We start from the raw sequence: 20,281 nt of genomic DNA, 5'->3' as shown, positions 1-20,281 counted from the left end.
TTTGCATTTTTCCTTTCATCTAGATGTAATCCTTTCCTCCCTCTTTACCGACAGATTAACTTCGGTGACGATTGCTTTTCCCAAATTTCCATTAGGTACACGCGTTTTAATTTTTACAGTCATTGAGGTCGATAAGTGAGGGGGAGGTTACATACTGACAGTGAATGAACAGGCTTGCATAGAATAGAGTAGCGTTGACAGCCGCATCAGACCAGTCTTCGGATAGAAGAACATTGCAGTGATAACTACAACACAGATGAGAGAAGTTTTGTCTGGAGTTTGAGGGTCAGTTGTTATTGTAAGAGTAGATGACGGCTGTCCAGAGCACAGTACTGAGAGATCTGTGTTCGGCAGATGCGGTGCGTGTGCGCGCTTTGCCTGCCTGGCGCGTGTGGGAGGACGGGCCTGGACGTCCTGCGCGTGGCGCTGCTGTGCTGGGCCGTGGAGGGCCCGCTGCAGGGGATGGCCTACTCGGCGGGAGAGCTGGCGCGCACCTTCTCCTGCTCGGCCGCGCTCGCCTACAACCTGACCAGCACGCGCGTCCACCTCATGGTGGCGCCCTTCCAGCAGGCGCTCCTCTCCACCAAGGTCAGCGCCGCCTCCATCACTCTCTGTGTTGTGACCTGACGAAACTCCTGTCATCCGATATAACGGTGGGTTCTTTGATTGTGCTGAGAGATGGCGCAGTGCAACTGCATCGTACAAAATATTATTTCACTATATTACAAGAATGCTAAAAATATTTACTTAACGTTACGCAGACCGTTGTCAAAGGGATGTGCAAAATTTATGTTGTGTTACGTCCGCATGTAAACTGGCAATGGCAAGGAAAGCATTTCTGAAGAAGAGAAATTTGTTAACATCGAGTATAGGTTTAAGTGTCAGGAAGTCGTTTCTGAAAGTATTTGTATGGAGTGTAGCCATGTATAGAAGTGAAACATGGACGATAAATAGTTTGGACAAGAAGAGAATAGAAGCTTTCGAAATGTGGTGCTACAGAAGAATGCTGAAGATTAGATGGGTAGATCACATAACTAATGAGGAAGTATTGAATAGGATTGGGGAGAAGAGAAGTTTGTGGTACAACTTGACCAGAAGAAGGGATCGGTTGGTAGGACATGGTCTGAGGCATCGAGGGATCACCAGTTTAGTATTGGAGGGCAGCGTGGAGGGTAAAAATCGTAGAGGGAGACCAAGAGATGAATACACTAAGCAAATTCAGAAGGATGTAGGTTGCAGTAGGTACTGGGAGATGAAGAAGCTTGCACAGGATAGAGTAGCATGGAGAGCTGTATCAAACCAGTCTCAGGACTGAAGACCACAACAACAATGTCCGCACTGTAACACAACAAATATTCCGTGATAGACAAATTTATTTGACCTTCTGTCACTCAAAACAAAACTTAACACTTCGCTGGCTGTAGCGCCAAGGAGAAATCAGAGTCACTAGTAGAGAATACAAGTCCAAACCACTGCAAACCAGTCGATACCGACGCGTCGCAAGTTTCCAGCCAGGGAGGCCACAGTACGGTTCGGTCGTCGTGACTCCAGCAGCCGGGTAGTAACACAGGCATCGGCGAAGATTGAACTGGTTAAACGGACGGACGCACATGACTGAGGGCTGAACCCTCTGCTGGGGACGAAGTTCTAGCGCTTGCTGCGCTTCGCCTTCTTAAATGGTGTGGTGAGGATGAGGGATGACATGGTGGTTGTGGTTGTTACTTGATATTTGTGCCAACTGGTTAAACGGGCTCAGGGAGCTCGCTTAAATCCGCAGGTCCGGCCAATCAGAGTGTTGGTACATGGCGTCCTTATACGGTTGCTCACTCTGGTGGCCAGGGCAGCGCCGCCTGGGTAATCCGTATCGATAGTGGTGTGTACGCTGCCGCTAACCCAGCGACGACGCGTTCACTTGCGCCAGTTGTTGACATCGTGTGCGGCGCCAGCGGTACTCGCTGTGTGCCGCGCGTGTTGCAGCACGCCGCGCCGGGTTGACGGCTGCTGTGCGGCGGCCGATTCGACAATTTACAACTATCTTAGAATACAAACGCATCCCTTGATAAACACGAATTTCTTCTCTTGAAGTATAAAGATCACAAAGTTCAAAAATATAGTTCTTTTTAAGACATGAGTAACACATGTATACTATTTAGGCGATTATGCCTGCTGGATCTGAGATCACGAACTGGGCTTAGCAATTCCATGATCTGCTGTACCCGTATATGGGCCTCCGTGCAGTGGCGCTTTGACGCTGGGATCGAGGGTGTGGCTTCGCCAGCACCTCACATTCGGCGGTGCAGATCGCAGGAGATGACAGTAACTACTGTGGTACTGATGCGAGTTGTCGACTTTGGTATCACACTGTGATCTTAGGACGATACCACACTCTGTATCTGGACGGGTTATTTCAGATTGATTCCTCCGATTTCATACGACCATACCGTCTACAGCAGCCTGTTTCAGCTGACATTCCCACCTCAGGTAGCCGGGCAGCTAAGGGCAGTGGGTGTGGAGGTTTGGGGGGGGGGAGGGGGGGGGTAGACAGCTGGTGGACAGGCATGTCCCATGCAACAGTTGCACTGACTGAGTGTCTGCTGGCAGGGTTCGCTCAGTGCCTCGCAAGTGCACAGAGTGCACGTTAATGGGCCACGCCACCTGGAGAGTAGCCTATACGAAATGCACATCCTGAGGTTGAGCTGAGGGGTATCCATTAAAATCTGCGGCCTATGGGGCAGCGTTAGAATTGTCTCTTCTACGACAATGAAGACACAAACTTGGGTTGCGTTTTAACTCAAGCGTACCACTAACCATAGGCGCAGATCCAAAAGGGCAAAGAGGTGTGATGCGGATCAAGATATTCTGTTTCTATACGTATTAATTTCCAAAATTTTCATCTTTCAGAGAGTAAAGTAGCAATTAGCAAAGAGTCTTAGAAATCACAAAAGTTCTAAAAAATTACGAGTTACGCTTAACACATGATACATTTCAGTTGCTTTTCAGAAGATTAGCTCTTTTGCATTGTTCTGAGGTCTGACTGCAGAAAATATATTGACAGAAAAAAAAAATCGCAGCACCAAAAAGGAGGTGTATGACATAAATTAAAGCCGGTAGACATATTTCTACATCTTAACGGTAATATCTATTAAAATTTTGAGCCGGTTGCATAAGAGTGGCGCTGCTAGTGCCACTTTGAGGACGCGAATCAGGTTTGGTTCAAATGGTTCAAAAATGGTTCAAATGGCTCTGAGCGCTATGCGACTTAACTTCTGAGGTCATCAGTCGCTTAGAACTTAGAACTAATTAAACCTAACTAACCTAAGGACATCACACACATCCATGCCCGAGGCAGGATTCGAACCTCCGACCGTAGCGGTCGCTCGGCTCCAGACTGTAGCGCCTAGAACCGCACGGCCACTCCGGTCTCAAATGGCTCTGTGCACTATTGGACTGAAGCGCCTAGAACCGCTCGGACAGCCTGGCCGGCTATTCTTTGGTGTTGTGATTATTTTCCGCCAGTGTATTCCAGTCAGCAAAAGACGTCCATTCACAAGATGGCCATATCTGCTACCAACAACAAATCTGCCACAATTTATGACGCCACAGGTGGAACCAACAAACCACTGGAAGTTGAGTAAGGCAAGACCGAAGCAGACAGACACTCCACTAAGAAGAAAGAAAACAAAAATAGTGATATTGAATTCCTGAAATGAGGTAGAAATGCATGAAACATCATTGCCCTTACTATATGCCCGCATGGCAATAGTCTCCATACTTCTCTTCACGATCTTAGTACTAAGTGAAACAGATGTAAATTATGAAGTTGTCAGGTCTATGATAGTTTGTTTGTAACACAGTTCTTAAATCGACTGTATGGCATAGGTACTTCTCAAATTGTGAACAAAAGTGTTTCAAAGGATGTAAACCCTCTGAGAAAGAAAGTGAAGCACCAAGAAGACTTGGTTGGATGTCAGTGCAGCTCTGAGTACATACCAACCATAGACGGGTATGTAAGTCACTACAATTGCAGTTCTCTGTGAGAGATAGAACGACCACCAGCGTGCATTAGTGCTGTTTAGGTTTGGCATTGTTAATAGGCCTGGTAGTATATGTAAGGGACGTGAAAAGTATCAGACATTGCGTGATTACTGTGAGGGGCAGGCAATGGCGGCATACTCGTACGAGACGATGTTATCAGCACCTGACCCAGTTTGAAAGGGATTGTGGGTCGCCATTTAGCTAGCTGTTCGAATCGTATAATATACAGATTCGTGGGGCAGTCAGATGTGACAGTGAACCAATTTTGGACTTCACGGCAACATAAGCGCAGGCGTACTCGTTGTCAAAGTTCACAAGTGGTATCGCCATGTTGTACGTGAAGCACATCGTACCCTCTCACATCTGCACTTGCTATCTAAATACAAGTAATGGTCTCCTTGTAACATTCTGTGTCATCTTCCACCATGGGTGGGATACTAGCAGCGGCCGGACAGGGGAATAGCCGACCCCTGTGTAAGCTGTTGTTAACACCACTGCACAAACAGCTGCATTTGGGCTGGCGCCGTGACCGAGAACCATGGACTGCTCATGAAAGGCGACGCATTATGTTGTTGTTGTTGCGGTCTTCAGTCCTGAGACTGGTTTGATGCAGCTCTCCATGCTACTCTATCCTGCGCAAGCTTCTTCATCTCCCAGTACCTACTGCAACCTACATCCTTCTGAATCTGCTTAGTGTATTCATCTCTTGGTCTCCCTCTACGATTTTTACCCTCCACGCTGCCCTCCAATACTAAATTGGTGATCCCTTGATGCCTCACACGGCCGATTTCCTTCCCAATCCTTCCCTAACCCGATCTTGCGCTCCGTCTCTAATGACCTCGTTGTCGACGGGACGTTAAACACTAACCACCACCACCACCTTGATGCCTCAACACATGTCCTACCAACCGATTCCTTCCTCTAGTCAAGTTGTGCCGCATTATGATCAGCGATGAATTGCGGTTCTGTTCGACCCCAGGTGACTACTTCCAGCGAGTCATTCTTCCAATGTTGTGGAGAGGCACAGCAATATTACTCCTGGTGTCATGGTGTGAGGAGCCAACGGTTGGGGTTGAGGGAGTATTGCAATTTTCAACAGAACGTTGCTGGTCCACACATGGCACGTAATGAACAGTCTATGTGATATGGAGGAACTTCCATGGCTGGCAAGGTTACCAGATCTGACCCCGATAGAATATGTGGTGGGACTAGCTCCAACGTGAACTTCGTCCAAGTGCCGGTACACAGAATGTCGAGGACCAGTTACAACAGTTGTGGACCAGCTTACGTCATGAGAAGATGCAACAGCTTTATAACACCCTTTCTAACTGAATCAGTACACGGGTCCAGGCCACAGAAGGTGCAACATCATACAGATCAGTGGGCTAATACGTTCTTTGCAAATCCGACTCGGTTTTGTAATCACTAAAATAACATCACATACCCTCTCAACCCGTGAAGTTTCATGTCGTTTCCTCCTCCCCTACTTAGTGCTTCACTTTTCTTGTCAGGTACTGTATTTCTCTAAATTACAGTTCCTTCGAAGTTCGCTAAAGCGAAATACTTAAGTGCTAATTTATACGAGACGTTATTATTTTATCGATATATTATTATTATACTGTTATTGTATTACTTTATTATTGTTGTTATTAAACTCTTCGGCATTTGTGACTCGTTAAAAGTAGGGGTGTCAGTAAATTATATTGGCTTGGAGGGGCAGTGACAAGCTGTGACCTCCTCCGGAACCGAATAATGGATCTTTTCTCAGTACAAAGTTTTTATTTAAAAAAACCATCCGATTTTACAAAGGTATATCTTTTATGTGCTTACACACACAATCTTGGGTTGCATTTTATATTTATGTTTACATTTGTATCTACGTCTAAACGCATCAAGTCTCTTATTTTGTGTGTAGCAGAGGGTACTTCTCATACAACTATATGTTCCTCCCTTCTCCACTCCGTTCTCAAAAGGGGCGTGGGAAAAATGATTGTCGATAAACCCCTGTATGAACTCTTTATTTCGCTGATTTTCCCGTCGTGGTAATTTCGCGATGCGTATGTGGGAGGAAGTGATATGTTGCAAGACCGTTCTTCGAACTTAGACATCTCTGTGATGTGCAACAAAGCTCCTTCAGTGTCTGTCGTTGGACTTCGTTGAGCATCATCGTGACACTCTCGCACCGACTAAACAATCCCTCGATGAATGGTAGTGCTCCTCATTGGTTCTTCTCTATCCCTTCTGTTAATCGAAACTGGCGAGGATCCCAGACTGTTGAGCAGTACTCAAAAATTGATGATCGTACGAATGTTTTGCAGCTCACTTCCTTCGTGGATGAATTTCATTTTCGTAAGATTTTTTCAGTGAGTTTCAGTCTGGAATCTGATTTTCCTACAATGGTCATTGCACTTTAAGTCGCTCCAGATGGTTATTCGTTCTAACATTCTGTGTGGTGTCTGTTTGTTCTAAGTCGTGCCTCCCTACCACTTTCGTGCAACTACGCTCTGAGAGTGTTTTTTAGGGAATTGACTGGTTTGAACCTGGGGCCTGTTGCTGGTAAGGAGACGCCAGACCACACATGACATGTAGCGTTCAGAAGAGTTCAGTGAGACTAGCGATGATATAATCAAATACTTAATGATTTCAGTGTCAGCTCCACTGCACTCTCTGTAAAAGAATCTTAATACTAACTAAATTTAGTGGAATGGGTTCAAGGCTTTCCTATTTTTAGTTAGATGGTAAAATAACGTCGAAAAAGCAGTTAAGTTTACCATTGGAATTTTTATTCTACTCACAAAATATTGTTTATAAATTGCACTATTGATAAAAGGAAATATTTTAATACAGGATGATAAAAACCAACTGCGTTCAACAAAGCTGTGAACGAATATTCCCTGAATGGGTTTCCAAGTTCTATAATGGGTCGAAGGATGACCTATGCCATATCACATCTATAATCTAGGTTTAAATTAAGAGAAAACCATCAAAAATGGTCTACAGTGAACCTCAATTATCTTTAATTACTTATTTAACTTGTTGTAAATTACAGTGGCTGATGTGGCTTCTCAATAATTATATAACAGAAAAATCATCGCGTTTCAGATTTTAACTTCAAGTAGCAAATGTGAATACCACGAAGTTTAATTGACGATCGACACTAGTATTACGTAAAAAGGGGATGTAACAGATGAGACTTCTGCAGTTCTGAGTGAAGCCTTATGCGCTATTATGCGGCATCGCGTGCGTTCATTACCTTGTCGGTGGTTAGGCAGCGCCAGGGGCGGCGGGCGGCGCAGCTCCACACACCTCACCATCTCGGTAGCAACTCTCTCGAACTTCTCCTTACTACTGTTTACTGAAGTTGGTTTAAGAAAAAGGTATCTGGCTGTGTTTTCAGCTGATGAGTCAGCGTCTCAACGTTAACCTTAAGCTCCGCCTACAAAAATTCTGTCTATCCAATGAGAAACGTTATACTTTTTGTGGTGGGGCAATGTTTTTAATGTTTGCTACGTAACAGAGACACGTATAGTCTCACGCTAAAACTTGCAGGGCCCTTTTAGTGTTATCGTAAGATCTATACTGTTCTCCTGGAGGGCTCTATCTTTTAACATGGGCGGGGGGGTGGACCTCCCGGCAGTTGGCCAGCATGTGGGAGTCCCTTATGGTAGGGCCTTCTAGCCTACACGGCTCTGCTCTCAGCTTGTGTTCTCGTTTCTCCCCTCAGAACTGCATCTGTTTCACGGTGGGAAGGTATGACATGCATTTAGGCGTTCTTGTGTTAGTCTGTGGTATTCCATTTGCTCACTCGTTGATCATATTACTTTGGTTAATTTAATGTCAGAATTTATTCGGAGCTATGTGACATATTGCCGGATTTGCTATCATGTCAGGGTTTTCATGGAAGGTGATGGATTTGTCTGACACCTTACATTGTAGATATTTTATAGTACTTACTATTTCCAGTGATTTGTCGCTAATAATGTAATCGAAAAACAGAGGATTAAAGAGTAAAGGATCAAAGTTTTCATTTACATTTCATGCATGTTCAATGCAGCTTCCACCAGATGCATGACGAACAACCAGACGTAGTGAGTCTCGCCCCATTTTTTTGCCAGCCTATTTGGAGTTACTGCACACAGTGCTGTTGGTAAGCGCCGTCGATATGCGCCGTCACAGTTCACCCAAAATTGTTGGAGATCAAGGAAGAGCAGCGAATTTAATAGGCTACCCGAACTTCTTTTATTAATTTTTATTTCTGCCTATACTGAATTAAAATATACGCAAATTGCGATCGAAATTTCGTAAACCCATCAAAAAAAAAATATCAGCAAATGTTGTCTGTTAACAATATGTTGACTTGTTTGAGGGGAGGACTCGAGTGTTGCAGAGCCTGTGTTGTGGCAGGTGGACACTAGCGATGCGCGGCGCGCCCTGGGATCTGTGCGGGGCGTCGTGGAGCCACTGCGCGCAGAGCTGGAGGGCGGCGTCGTTCCTCTGGAGCACAACGACTACCTGGACGAGCTGCAGGTAACCTCCCCCCCCCCCCCCCCTCTCTTTCCCAGACTGGGTATGGTGTGCAGAAATGCAGATATTTCTATTGGCACCTGAGAACAGTGTACTGAACACATTACATTAATATTTACTTCATTTGCAGACTAGTCATTATAGCTGTTAGGAGTAGTACTTTTTGGGTTGATTAGTATCTCCAAGTGCATGTGGCAAGACCAAGCCATTAATGCTTATTTTCCCCTGGGCAGCAGGACAGGTGTTAAAGTGTGGACACATGGACGCGAAACGGTTAGTCTATACTGACAGGCGTAGTACACTTAGTGGTGTAGTTATGGTCATGCAGAAACCATTGCAGCCCGGAGTGACCGAGCGGTTCTAGGCGCTACAGTCTGGAACTGCGCGACCGCTTCTGTCGCAGGTTCGAATCCTGCCTCGGGCATGAATGTGTGTGATGTCCTTAGGTCAGTTAGGTTTAAGTAGTTCTAAGTTCTAGGGGACTGATGACCTCAGAAGTTAAGTCCCATAGTGCTCAGAGCCATTTGAACCATTTGAACCAGAAACCAATAGGTCATAAAATATGTGATATTTATGCAGAAAGACTGTTCAACACAGAGAAAAAACAACCAACACACTTACGTGTGTACATATTAGAATACCACATATAAAAAATATGCGCTTATACCCATCACATCCTGTATATATAATCGACTATCGGTAATGTGATACTCGATCATTTGAAAGCCTTAATAATTTGAAAATTTTTCCTAGTCTCTTGAAAAATATTCAGTGAATTCAAAAAATCAATGTGTTTTGGTCCTCTCAGTAATTTGCATTTTTAGAGGTGAGGGCATTCCGCCAACACTTCATAATTTGAAGTCAGGGTTCCCAGAATCTTCAGAGTCTCTGCGTCAAATATCTAGAGGTGATAGATTTTGCCATGGGGAACAACTTTTTTTTAGGAACAGAATGTTCACTAACGCCTCCCAGCGACTCTCGATGTCCTTTCATATTCGCCAGTCCATGAAATTTCACCGAACCACGACCTGATCTAACACGTATATGCAGAGGTGCGATGAAGAAGTTTCCGTTTGAGGGCGTTGCTGCAGCGTATGCCCATATGTGCAACGTAGCGTGACTCCGATGCGTGTATATTAACACCGACATGTAGGTAAGTGATAAGAGTGGCGTTCGTATCTTTCCGAGGTACTTAAATCGAAAACGAGACCTATGGCGCCGTTTTTACCAGATTCGTGCCAACAGGACCAACGTGCTGTTATTCTTTTCTTGGTTGTCGAAGGACGAACGACTGTAAACATGCGTCTGAGAACGTAGACTGTGTATGTGGCAGCACGTCTGTCGAAAACCACAGTTGTGGGGTGATGCGCCAAGTTCCGTGCTGATCGCGATTCGACACAGGACGCCAGTCGATGTTGGAGAGGTCAGAAGCTACGCCAATTCAAGTGGGAGACACCACCCTATAGTCCTGATCTCTTCCCGTGTGATTATTATGCCTTCGGTCTTCAAACAACTTACGGAAATTCAGTCAGGTAATATTAACAGCGACTGCCGATATTTCGGCGGGAGCACACCCCGCCATTCTCAAGGCAGTTTGCCTTGAAAATGGCGGGGTGTACTCCCGCCGAAATATCGGCTGTCGCTGTTAATATTACCTGGCTGAAGTCCCGTAAGTTGTTTGAAAATTGTATACGGCAAGAGAAACTCAGGTCTCCCACGCCTTCGGTCCTTTAACACAGGCCTAGAAGGGTCAACGATTCCTGTGGGACTAGGATGTGCAGCAGACAGTTGCGGAATTCTTCATGCAGCAGAACACCGTGTTTTACGAAACGGATATCTTCAACCAGTTGCAACTGTGGGATTATTGCCTCGATGGTCACAGCGATTTTGCCTGATTGACATACTGATTCTGGACTGCAAGTCCTTCGAACTGAAACTTTTTTTATCGCCCCCTACATATTAAACCTACAAGGGATGTAGAGGACGGAGTTCCTCAATAAAATGTTTATTTTTCGTCAGTACGTAATTACATGCAAGAAGCGGAATCGTAATCCAGGCCACAGGGGTTGATAGCCTTGAGCCTTTTCTTCTACGACACACGGACGCTAGGAAGATTTGACATGTAATACACCACTGCTCTCCTCTCAGTATGAACCAATACATAAGGCAAGACGTCGCAAGGTCGAAATTATAATGCCCTGAACCGAGACACTCAGCTAGCCCCAAACAAAGGCAATAGAGGCAGGACTCCTATATGTCTAGACACAGGAAGATAGTCGCCAGAGGCCAAGAAAGACATTAAAGTGGACTCTTGGAATTATGTGTGTAAGGTTCTCCGTGATGCACATCATCTCTCTTGTAACGTCCCCCACTGCATTTTGTTGAACATTTCTGTGCAACTCCCTTCCTGTTTTAAGAACGGTTCATAGCCGAGCGGCCTAACGCGCTGCTTCCCGGGCAGGAACGCTTGCCGGTCCCTGGCACGAAACCGCCCGGCGGATTTGTGTCGAGGTCCGATGTGCCGGCCAGCCTGTGGATGGTTTTTAAGGCGGTGTTCCATCTACCTCGGCGAATGTGAACTGGTTCCCCTTCTTCCACCTCAGTTACACTGTGTCAGCGATTGCTACGCACCGACCGGGGTGGCCGAGCGGTTCTAGGCGCTACAGTCTGGAACCGCGCGACCGCTACGGTCGCAGGTTCGAATCCTACCTCGGGCATGGATGTGTGTGATGTCCTTAGGTTAGTTAGGTTTAAGTAGTTCTAAGTTCTAGGGGACTGATGACCTTAGAAGTTGAGTCCCGTAGTGCACAGAGCCATTTCAACCATTTTGATTGCTGCGCAAACACCGTTTCCACGTGCGTGTACACCTTAATTATTCTACCACACAAACGTTTTGGGCTACACTCTTCTGGTACGATCTGGTATGAGACGTTCCCGGGAGGAGGGGGGGGGGGGGGGGGTTCACTGGGGGCCGAACCGCACAATAACCCTGGGTTCGGTGTGAAGCGGCTGTGGGGTAGGTGGACTGCTCTGGCCTGTTGTGGTGTTGTGAACCACTGAGGGCTACAGCGGGACGAAGCCTCTCCGTTGTTTTTAGGTCCCCGGCTTAATACACAAGAGGAGTGTGTCTTGTATGAATAGCGTTCAAGTACCAGTCCGCCACACTGAATCTGCTGGGTAATTTTAGATCAGAAGTCGAGTATCAATACTATTAAAAAATCTCAATTAGAGGGTTACAAAATCCGTCCAAAAAGTTGCGAGACTGATTTTATTCGTGGCGCACAAGCGACGTCAGAGCAGTAACTAGGTCGCAGCTTGAACTAACTACTATAAACAAAAGACATGCATTCGACTAATCATTTGTGAGTAGGCAGTGAGAAGCAGTGGAATCGTGGCCGTAGCGTGTCGTAGTTGTTGTGTCACAAATCGCAATGCAGTAATGTCTCTAAATCAGGTGTTCAACACTTTCTCCACAATGTTTTGAAGAACTGCAAAATGTGTGTGCAAAATTTGTCCTGCACACATGGACTGCCGAACAGAAACAACGACGTATAGACGCCTGCCGCGACTTGACTGAAGTGAGAAACATGGACATTTCTTTTCTGGAAAAAATTGTCACGAGTGACGAGACATGCTGTAATCAAGATGAAGTTAAACGACAAAGTGCTGAATGGGTCACTGAGGTTTCGCCAAGACCAAAGAATGTGCGAATGTGAGCGCGAGTTGAAGAACATCCCAAAGAAGGACTTTTCTGACAGTTTTACGTAGTTGTATAAACGCTCTGTGCATTGAACTCAAGTGGGGGAGACGATGCAGGACACCTTAAGCATTACAACTACCATCTTAACTTTTCACTATTTTTTATTAATCCACTCTCCAGTCTTTCTGGGCTCAGGAGGGTACTGTGCTGTATCTTGCGCATTAGGCGAGTAATAATTTAGAGTTCCTGTTCGTGTAGTAAATGTCACAGAATATATTTGTCTTTTTATTCTAATAATTCGCATGTACAAAACAGAATGGAAAAGAGGCACTATCTGTGAAAACATATTAATTGTGTGGTTTTCATTTTCTGTAGCATCTTTTTCTTACCTCTGTGTCGTTGAAGTAAGAGGTATTCCTTCATAGTTGTGGATAATTTGTGAAATACATGAATTGTAGTTCGAAAGGATATTTATTTCAATACACCTGCCAATTCTAGGAAACATATTATTGGAGACGACTTCCGGTGTAACAACAGAAAATCATATTTGAAGGAAGTATCTGTTAAATACGACTATAGGTGTTTATCTTAAGGTGGTGGCAAAGAACTTATGACAAGATATCTCACCAGTCTGCTCAGAACAAAAAGTGTCTTTATATCTTTTATGAAACTAAATATTTGCCGTGAACACCTAGGTTTTTCCTCAGCAGCCGTCACTTATGGTGTTATTCGGGAGTGGCACATTCCAGAAACAGTTTTGCATTCAGCCTTTTCCATTCATAACCCGTGTAACAATTCAGTATTCGTAAGTACCTTCAGCACTTCAGAAGACAGCTGCACGAAAACTACAAGGCATGCAGAAAATAGACAAACATCAGTGAACACAGAATCACTCCATGTTTCTTAGGTACACTACAAGTGTTCAGTATGGGCACCGTTTGTGACGCACCAAACGTCAATACGTGTAAACGCTTCCTTAATGTCCCTGACACGAATTGCCTGGTAAAGCGCAGCCAACTTTAGAAATTTGTTCACTGGATTGCCCAGCTGCAGGCGCGCTTTAATTCGATGCGACAGTATGGCACACCTAATGCAACTATATCACTGCGAGTACTACGAACGAAACTTGGAGAGATACTTGATCCACTGATACGTGTCATTTTTCTGTGTGTCTTGTATGTTCCTGCAATAAACTTCTGAAACGCCGGAGGTATTTGCGGATAACCCATACCTTTCGTGGAACCATGTGTGCTCCAGAACCTCACACACAGCTGGATTCAATGAACCATTGTGGCAGACAGGTTTGGTTACCCCCTAGTTTAGTAATATGATGAACATTTCCATTAAAGCACATTAAGTTAGTCTTCAGACACTATACAAATATGTATATTAAAATATATTTCCCTCGCAGTATTACAGTATTTAAATTATCAGACTAATTTAGAATAATTCTCACACGAATAATAACAGTCGTCGTTTTTAGAACGGTTAATATCGAATAAATTTTTTGAACAGTTAGTAGCTAGTATTAAGGCCGCTCCTTAAGTTGCCCGTTAGCTCTGTGTAGTAGAGGCTTGGTACCGTGGTTTCTACAGAATACATCACTTATTGGCTTCCCGAAGGATATACTATCACAAACCTATAATGTCTCAAGTTTACACTTGAAAACACGAAAAACATTAAGCATGCAGCGAAGAAAATATGCGCTGCATTAAAGATATCTCTCAAAGACGTGCCTTTTAGTACGATTTGTTGTGAAAAAATAACGGGAAATGTGATGTCGGCATATAAATGTTCTAGATTTTGTCACGGAATTAGCTTTTGGCGTTATTTAGTATTTGATTATGAAACGGAATGGAGGTACAGGATGTAAATTTTGGCTAGAGTGTGATATTTTGGCCCACTGCTTCCCGCTGAAATCTGAGTTATGGTGGCAGACTGATCTGCAGCGTAGTGTTCTAGATTTTTTCAGATCGCCGTAGCACTCCGCAGTAAGAAAACCACGAGCTATGCCTGCTATCGACTTTCATATCAGACGTAAATGGCATGTGGAACTCCGCAGTTTCCACTCCTACTATTCACTATCGAAACATTAAACCACAAGAAATACATTTCCACCATTGTGGTAGTGAACCGTTCACAAAGTACACTGTTTCAGAGACATTGGCCCGATCCATTCCATCCGTCCCCCTCAACCTGAATACCAGTGATCTCTCTGCTCCCTACTCGAATAAATCCCTTCCGTTACGCACGAGAGCATTGAGCTAAAACCGTACAGAAAGGTTGTACATAAACTTTCACTCCCTGTATTTTACCACGCCTACGTTCGGAATTTCATAGAGTGTATTTCAATCAACATTGTCAAAAGCTTACTCTAAATACACTTCCGGGAAGAAATTAGTACACCTGGAAAAACAACGTCAGTTTTGATCCGATAACGGCATATGCTAACTGGAGGATAGTAGATGTACTGATAATCGTTTCAGCGGCGTCCGTCAATAGATAGTGTACTGGCATAGCTACCAGAGAGCCATCTTTATCTACCTTGTAATAGGGAATGCCCAGAGCCAGAAGGCTCAATGTGGTGCCGACGTGTGAAGCTAGCAGGCAACAATGCCACGGAGATGCGCTCGTGCTTCCTACAGTCAACTGACCCAGTTTGAAAAGGGTGATTGATGGGATGGTCCTTTCAGAGAATTTCCACGCAAGCTCAGTGCCACGTCAGTTGTGCAACGATGCTGGTATAAATGGTTGCGTAAAAAATCTTACAGCTGCAGACGAGATTCTGGGCGTCCACGCAAAACAGACGCCCTCCAGGATCGTCGTATTGTAAGGGTAGCAGTGGAAGATCGTACAGTTACCAAAGCACATATAAGAGGGTTTGTGAGCCCAGACATGTCAACACGAACTGTTGTGAACGAGTTATTAGCAGTGGGAGTACGGACACGCACACCTTTAGCCCATCTTCCACACACCCAACAGTACCGACCTGCACGGCTCGACTGGTGTCGTCAGAGAATCGCTTGGAAGATGGAATGGTGCGCTGTGGTCTTCAGCGATGAAAGCAGATTCTGCCTGCACGCAAGTGATGGTCGTTTGCTGGTACGACTTAGACCTAGTGAGCACTGTTTCGTAGAGTGCATTCGTCCAAGACACTCTGGACAACACTCATTCAGCTTTGGTATTTCTGTAGGACACGCTAACCAGCGCCAAGTACGTGTAGAACGTTGTTAGACCCTCTCTTTTGCCGTTCTTGCCTCAGGAATGTTATGTGTTGCTCCAACAAGATAATGCTCACCCACACACTCTCCGTGAAACTCAGCGTGTTCTGCAAGATGTGCAGACGCTTCCCTGGCTAGCATGATCTTTGGCAACTGACCCTTAACATAGACAAATGTAATGTATTGCATATACATAGAAAGAAGGATCCTTCATCGTATGATTATATGATAGCGGAACAAACACTGGTAGCAGTTACTTCTGTAAAATATCTGGGAGTGTGCGTGCGGAACGATTTGAAGTGGAATGATCATATAAAATTAATTGTTGGTAAGACGGGTGCTAGGTTGAGATTCATTGGGAGAGTCCTTAGAAAATGTAGTCCATCAATAAAGGAGGTTGCTTACAAAACACTCGTTCGACCTATACTTGAGTATTGCTCATCAGTGTGGGATCCATACCAGGTCGGGTTGACAGAGGAGACAGAGAAGGTCCAAAGAAGAGCGGCGCGTTTCGTCACAGGGTTATTTGGTTGCATTGGTGTTTCAACATGGGTCGATACCTGGTACACCAGAACCGCTTGTGCTATAGGTCCGTAAATGTGATTATTTCATGTAGTCCGTAAGCAATGCTGTTACAACAGATCTTGAGTAAATTGGAAATCTTTAAAAGGGTGTACTACTTTTTTCAGGCAGCGCATATCCACTGTAGATACCACGTGCGTGACGTAGTCATACGAGTGGGACTCGACAGTGACTAGAAGTAAACGGCACTGTACTTTCAGAAGAGACCGAAGCGATCCGCGGATACGGAGGAGAGCCCAGACAGCGCTGGCACCAGCGTCGAGGCCAAGTACGCGGAGCGGCTGGCGGGGCGCTGCCGGCAGCAGCTGGAGCGCGGCGCGGACCGCTGCCGCGGCATGTTCCAGGGCGCCTACGACCGCTGCTACCGCACCGTCTCCTGGATCGCCGCCTGGCTGCTCTGCTGGCCCATGAAGCTCACCTTCTTCTGCAACATCGCGCAGGGTAAGCAGCCTTCCGGCCACATTTCTAATATGGAGAAAACACTGAGCAACTTTCGGACTCTATTGTATTCGTACTGGTACTTATGATTTTTCGGTTCCTTAATGCATTCGGTAAAAACCCAGCCCTTATAGGATCATTTTGTTGTCCATCTGTACATCCGTCTATTCAGACCCCTTTTTCTGCTGATCAAGTAGAAGCATCAAGTTGACATTTATGTCAAATACACTACTGGCCATTAAAATTGCTACACCAAGAAGAAATGCGGATTATAAACGGGTATTCATTGGACAAATATATTATACTAGAACTGACATGTGATTACATTTTCACGCAATTTGGGTGCATGGATCCTGAGAAATCAGTACCAAGAACAACCAACTCTGGCCGTAATAACGGCCTCGATACGCCTGGGCATTGAGTCAAACAGATCTTGGACGGCGTGCACAGGTACAGCTACCCATGCGGCTTCAACACGATACTACAGTTCATCAAGAGTAGTGACTGGCGTATTGTGACGAGCGAGTTGCTCGGCCACCACTGATCAGACGTTTTCAATTGGTGAGAGATCTGCAGAATGTGTTGGCCAGGGCAGCAGTCAAACATTTTCTGTATCCAAAAAGGCCCGTACAGGACCTGCAACATGTGGTCCTGCATTATCCTGCTGAAATGTTGGGTTTCGCAGGGATCGAATGAAGGGTAGAGCCACGGGTCGTAACACATCTGAAATGTAACGTCCACTCTTCAAAGTGCCGTCAATGAGAACAAGAGGAGACCGAGACGTGTAACCAATGGCACCCCATGCCATCACGCCGGGTGATACGCCGGTATGGCGATGACGAATATACGCTTCCAATGTGCGTTCAACGCGATGTCGCCAAACACGGATGCGACCATCATGATGCTGTAAACAGAACCTGGATTCATCCGAAAGAATGGCGTTTTGCCATTCGTGCACCCAGGTTCGTCGTTGAGTACACCATCGCAGGCGCTCCTGTCTGTGATGCAGCGTCAAGGGTAACCGCAGCCATGGTCTTCGAGCTGATAGTCCATGCTGCTGCAAACGTCGTCGAACTGTTCATGCAGATGGTTGTTGTCTTGCAAACGTCCCCATCTGTTGACTCAGGGATCGAGACGTTGCTGCACGATCCGTTACAGCCATGCGAATAAGATGCCTGTCATCTCGACTGCTAGTGCTACGAGGCCGTTGGGATCCAGCACAGCGTTCCATACTACCCTCCTGAACCCACCGATTCCATATTCTTCTAACGGGTCATTGGATCTCGACCAACGCGAGCAGCAATGTCGCGATACGATAAACCACAATCGTGATAGGCTACAATTGGACCTTTATCAAAGTCGGATACGTGATGGTACGCATTTCTCCTCCTTACACGAGGCATCACAACAACGTTTCACCAGGCAACGCCGGTCAACTGCTGTTTGTGTATGAGAAATCGGTTGGAAACTTTCCTCGTATCAGCACGTTGTAGGTGTCGCCACCAGCGCCAACCTTGTTTGAATGCTTTGAAAAGCTAATGATTTGCATATCACAGCATCTTCTTCCTGTCGGTTAAATTTCGCGTTTGTAGCACGTCATCTTCGTGGTGTAGCAATTTTAATGGCCAGTAGTGTACTAAGGTCCGCAGTCCCCTGTGGGTGTAAAAACTTCTAAGCATCTAAATCGATGCTATCGAAAGACAGGGCCATTTTCGTCCCATACTGCTTGATTCAAAAAGAAAGGCCAGATTTCAGTTGTTTATTACAGAGAAGCTATGGAAGTTAGGCCGGCCGCTGTGGTCGAGCGGTTCTAGGCGCTTCAGTCCGGAACCGCGCTGCTGCTACGGTCGCAGGTTCGAATCCTGCCTCGGGCATGGGTGTGTGTGATGTCCTTATGTTAGTTAGGTTTAAGTAGTTCTAAGTCTAGGGGACTGATGACCTCAGATGTTAAGTCCTATAGTGCTTAGAGCCATTTGAACCATGAAAGTTAGAAAAACATTGCGCTTGTCGCTGGATAGAGGAATGTTCGAAGTTTCATATTCGCACAGACACTATACCGTACACTCAAGTTGGGCACCATACGTTTCTCGAGAAACATCGAGACCGTTACCATTTCATTCCATACATGAATCAACAGTTCCCTGTTTATTGTATCGACAGCTTCAAAAATTCGATTTCTCACCTCTCGGAGAGCTGCCGTAGGTATGACAAAGACTTTGTGTTTTATGTACTCCCGTAGAAAAGGTGTGAGGTGTGGTGACGTGGGAGGCCCAAAGCAATGGACAAGATATTGTTGTCCGCCTCTTCCAATCCAACGTTTTCGGATGGTGTTGTTAAGATAACGCCGCACCTCAAGATGAAAGTGGGGCGTGGCGCCATCGCGCTTAAAAGTTAAAACGTTGGAATCGTCGTGGAAGAAACAACCAGTTTTGCAGCATGTCAAGATAACACATTCCTGTCACTGTTTCCTTAGCAAGAAAAGAAAGGTCTATAAACTTTGGGAGCTGAACTATCACAAAACACATTCATTTCGATGAGTCCCTTTCATGTTCGACGGCGACGCAAGGATTTTGTGACCCCTAAATTCTTAAATTATGGAGGTTTGCTTTACCCTATAGATGAAATATCAGTTAGTCCAAAAAGATGAGACATTCGCAAAAAGTCATATCCTGGAGAACTGAAATGCAAAATTCGTACTTCTGTTATGGTCGCTGGGACGCAGTTCCTGCAACAACTGCCACTTGTAAGGCTTCATATGCAGACCTCGTTTCAGAACACGCCATACCGTTGTTTGACGAGAGTGAAGCCCCTGGCCTGTCCGTCTTATGGACTTCCGAGAGTTCCGTGTGGACGCATCTCGTACGCTCTACATCTTCATCAGACCTGACCTTTGCATATGCGACCAACTTCCAAGAATGCTATATGCCAGTCATAACTATGCTTGTATAGTGGCAGCTTCTTGATGAATAGACGGCGAAATGCACGTTACACTTGAACAATGGATTAACTTCGTGCAAATTCCAGCACACAAAATGATTTCTCTTGTGGTGTAGTCATCATCTTGCTACAGACAAACAATAGCGCAGCTGTGTCAAAACTTTGAACCTTCCCCTATCCAGTGACATGGACAATGTGTTTGTTCTTTATAGTTTGTTTGTAATAAACAATTGAAATCTGTTCTTTCTCTTTGAATCACATGGTATTTTGATACTCACAAACTCACTCATCCAAACTTATATATGAACTATCTATACAGGGTGGTCAAAAGGGTCTGAAAAGGTGGTAAGGGTGTTGCAGGGTAGGTTGTCCTGAGAAATAACTGTTAAGAGAACAAATTGGATGTCTTGCGCCGTTTCCAAGTTAATTAGCACTGAAGTTAGGCTATCAGACCGGTGCACGTTCAGATACTAGCAGCCCACCGGAGACGGTGACGCCAAACGTCTTCTTCGTTTGGTTTCGTACAACCGAACAAGAGTGGAATGCAAAAATTGGACATGGTACGATAATAAGGATCTAACCCGAGCCAAAGGCTGAGCAGTTTCGTGCGCTGTCGTCTACGCTATGAGAACAACTGACACTAACTGCATTGTATTAACTCAGAAACGGCGCAAAATATCGGATTTTGTTCTTAACAATTATTTCTCAGCACAACCTACCCTGCAACACCCCTGCAAGCTATTCAAACTTTTCCGACCACCCTGTATATACAGGATGAAGAAAGAATGCAGCATTTCACGGTCGGGATGCGATTCCTCATCCTAATTCAAGACAAAACTGTATC

At 45.3% G+C, this 20,281-nt stretch overlaps 1 protein-coding gene across 1 annotated transcript in view; it reads left to right on the top strand.

The window, feature by feature from the left end:
* Positions 1-354: 354 nt before the first annotated feature.
* LOC126196566 (protein sneaky) overlaps positions 355-20,281 on the top strand; it is a 299,090-nt gene continuing 279,163 nt past the window's right edge. Inside the window, exons 1-3 of the mRNA XM_049934577.1 lie at positions 355-588; positions 8,440-8,562; positions 16,263-16,503. Coding sequence (XP_049790534.1) covers positions 355-588; positions 8,440-8,562; positions 16,263-16,503 — 598 coding nt within the window. The remainder of the gene's footprint in view (positions 589-8,439; positions 8,563-16,262; positions 16,504-20,281) is intronic.

This window comes from Schistocerca nitens, chromosome 1 (genome assembly GCF_023898315.1).
Source record: "Schistocerca nitens isolate TAMUIC-IGC-003100 chromosome 1, iqSchNite1.1, whole genome shotgun sequence".
NCBI classification, from domain to species: Eukaryota; Metazoa; Arthropoda; class Insecta; order Orthoptera; family Acrididae; genus Schistocerca; species Schistocerca nitens.
Note: the sequence above shows the minus strand (reverse complement) of the source record. Positions and strands in the feature narration are given on the sequence as shown.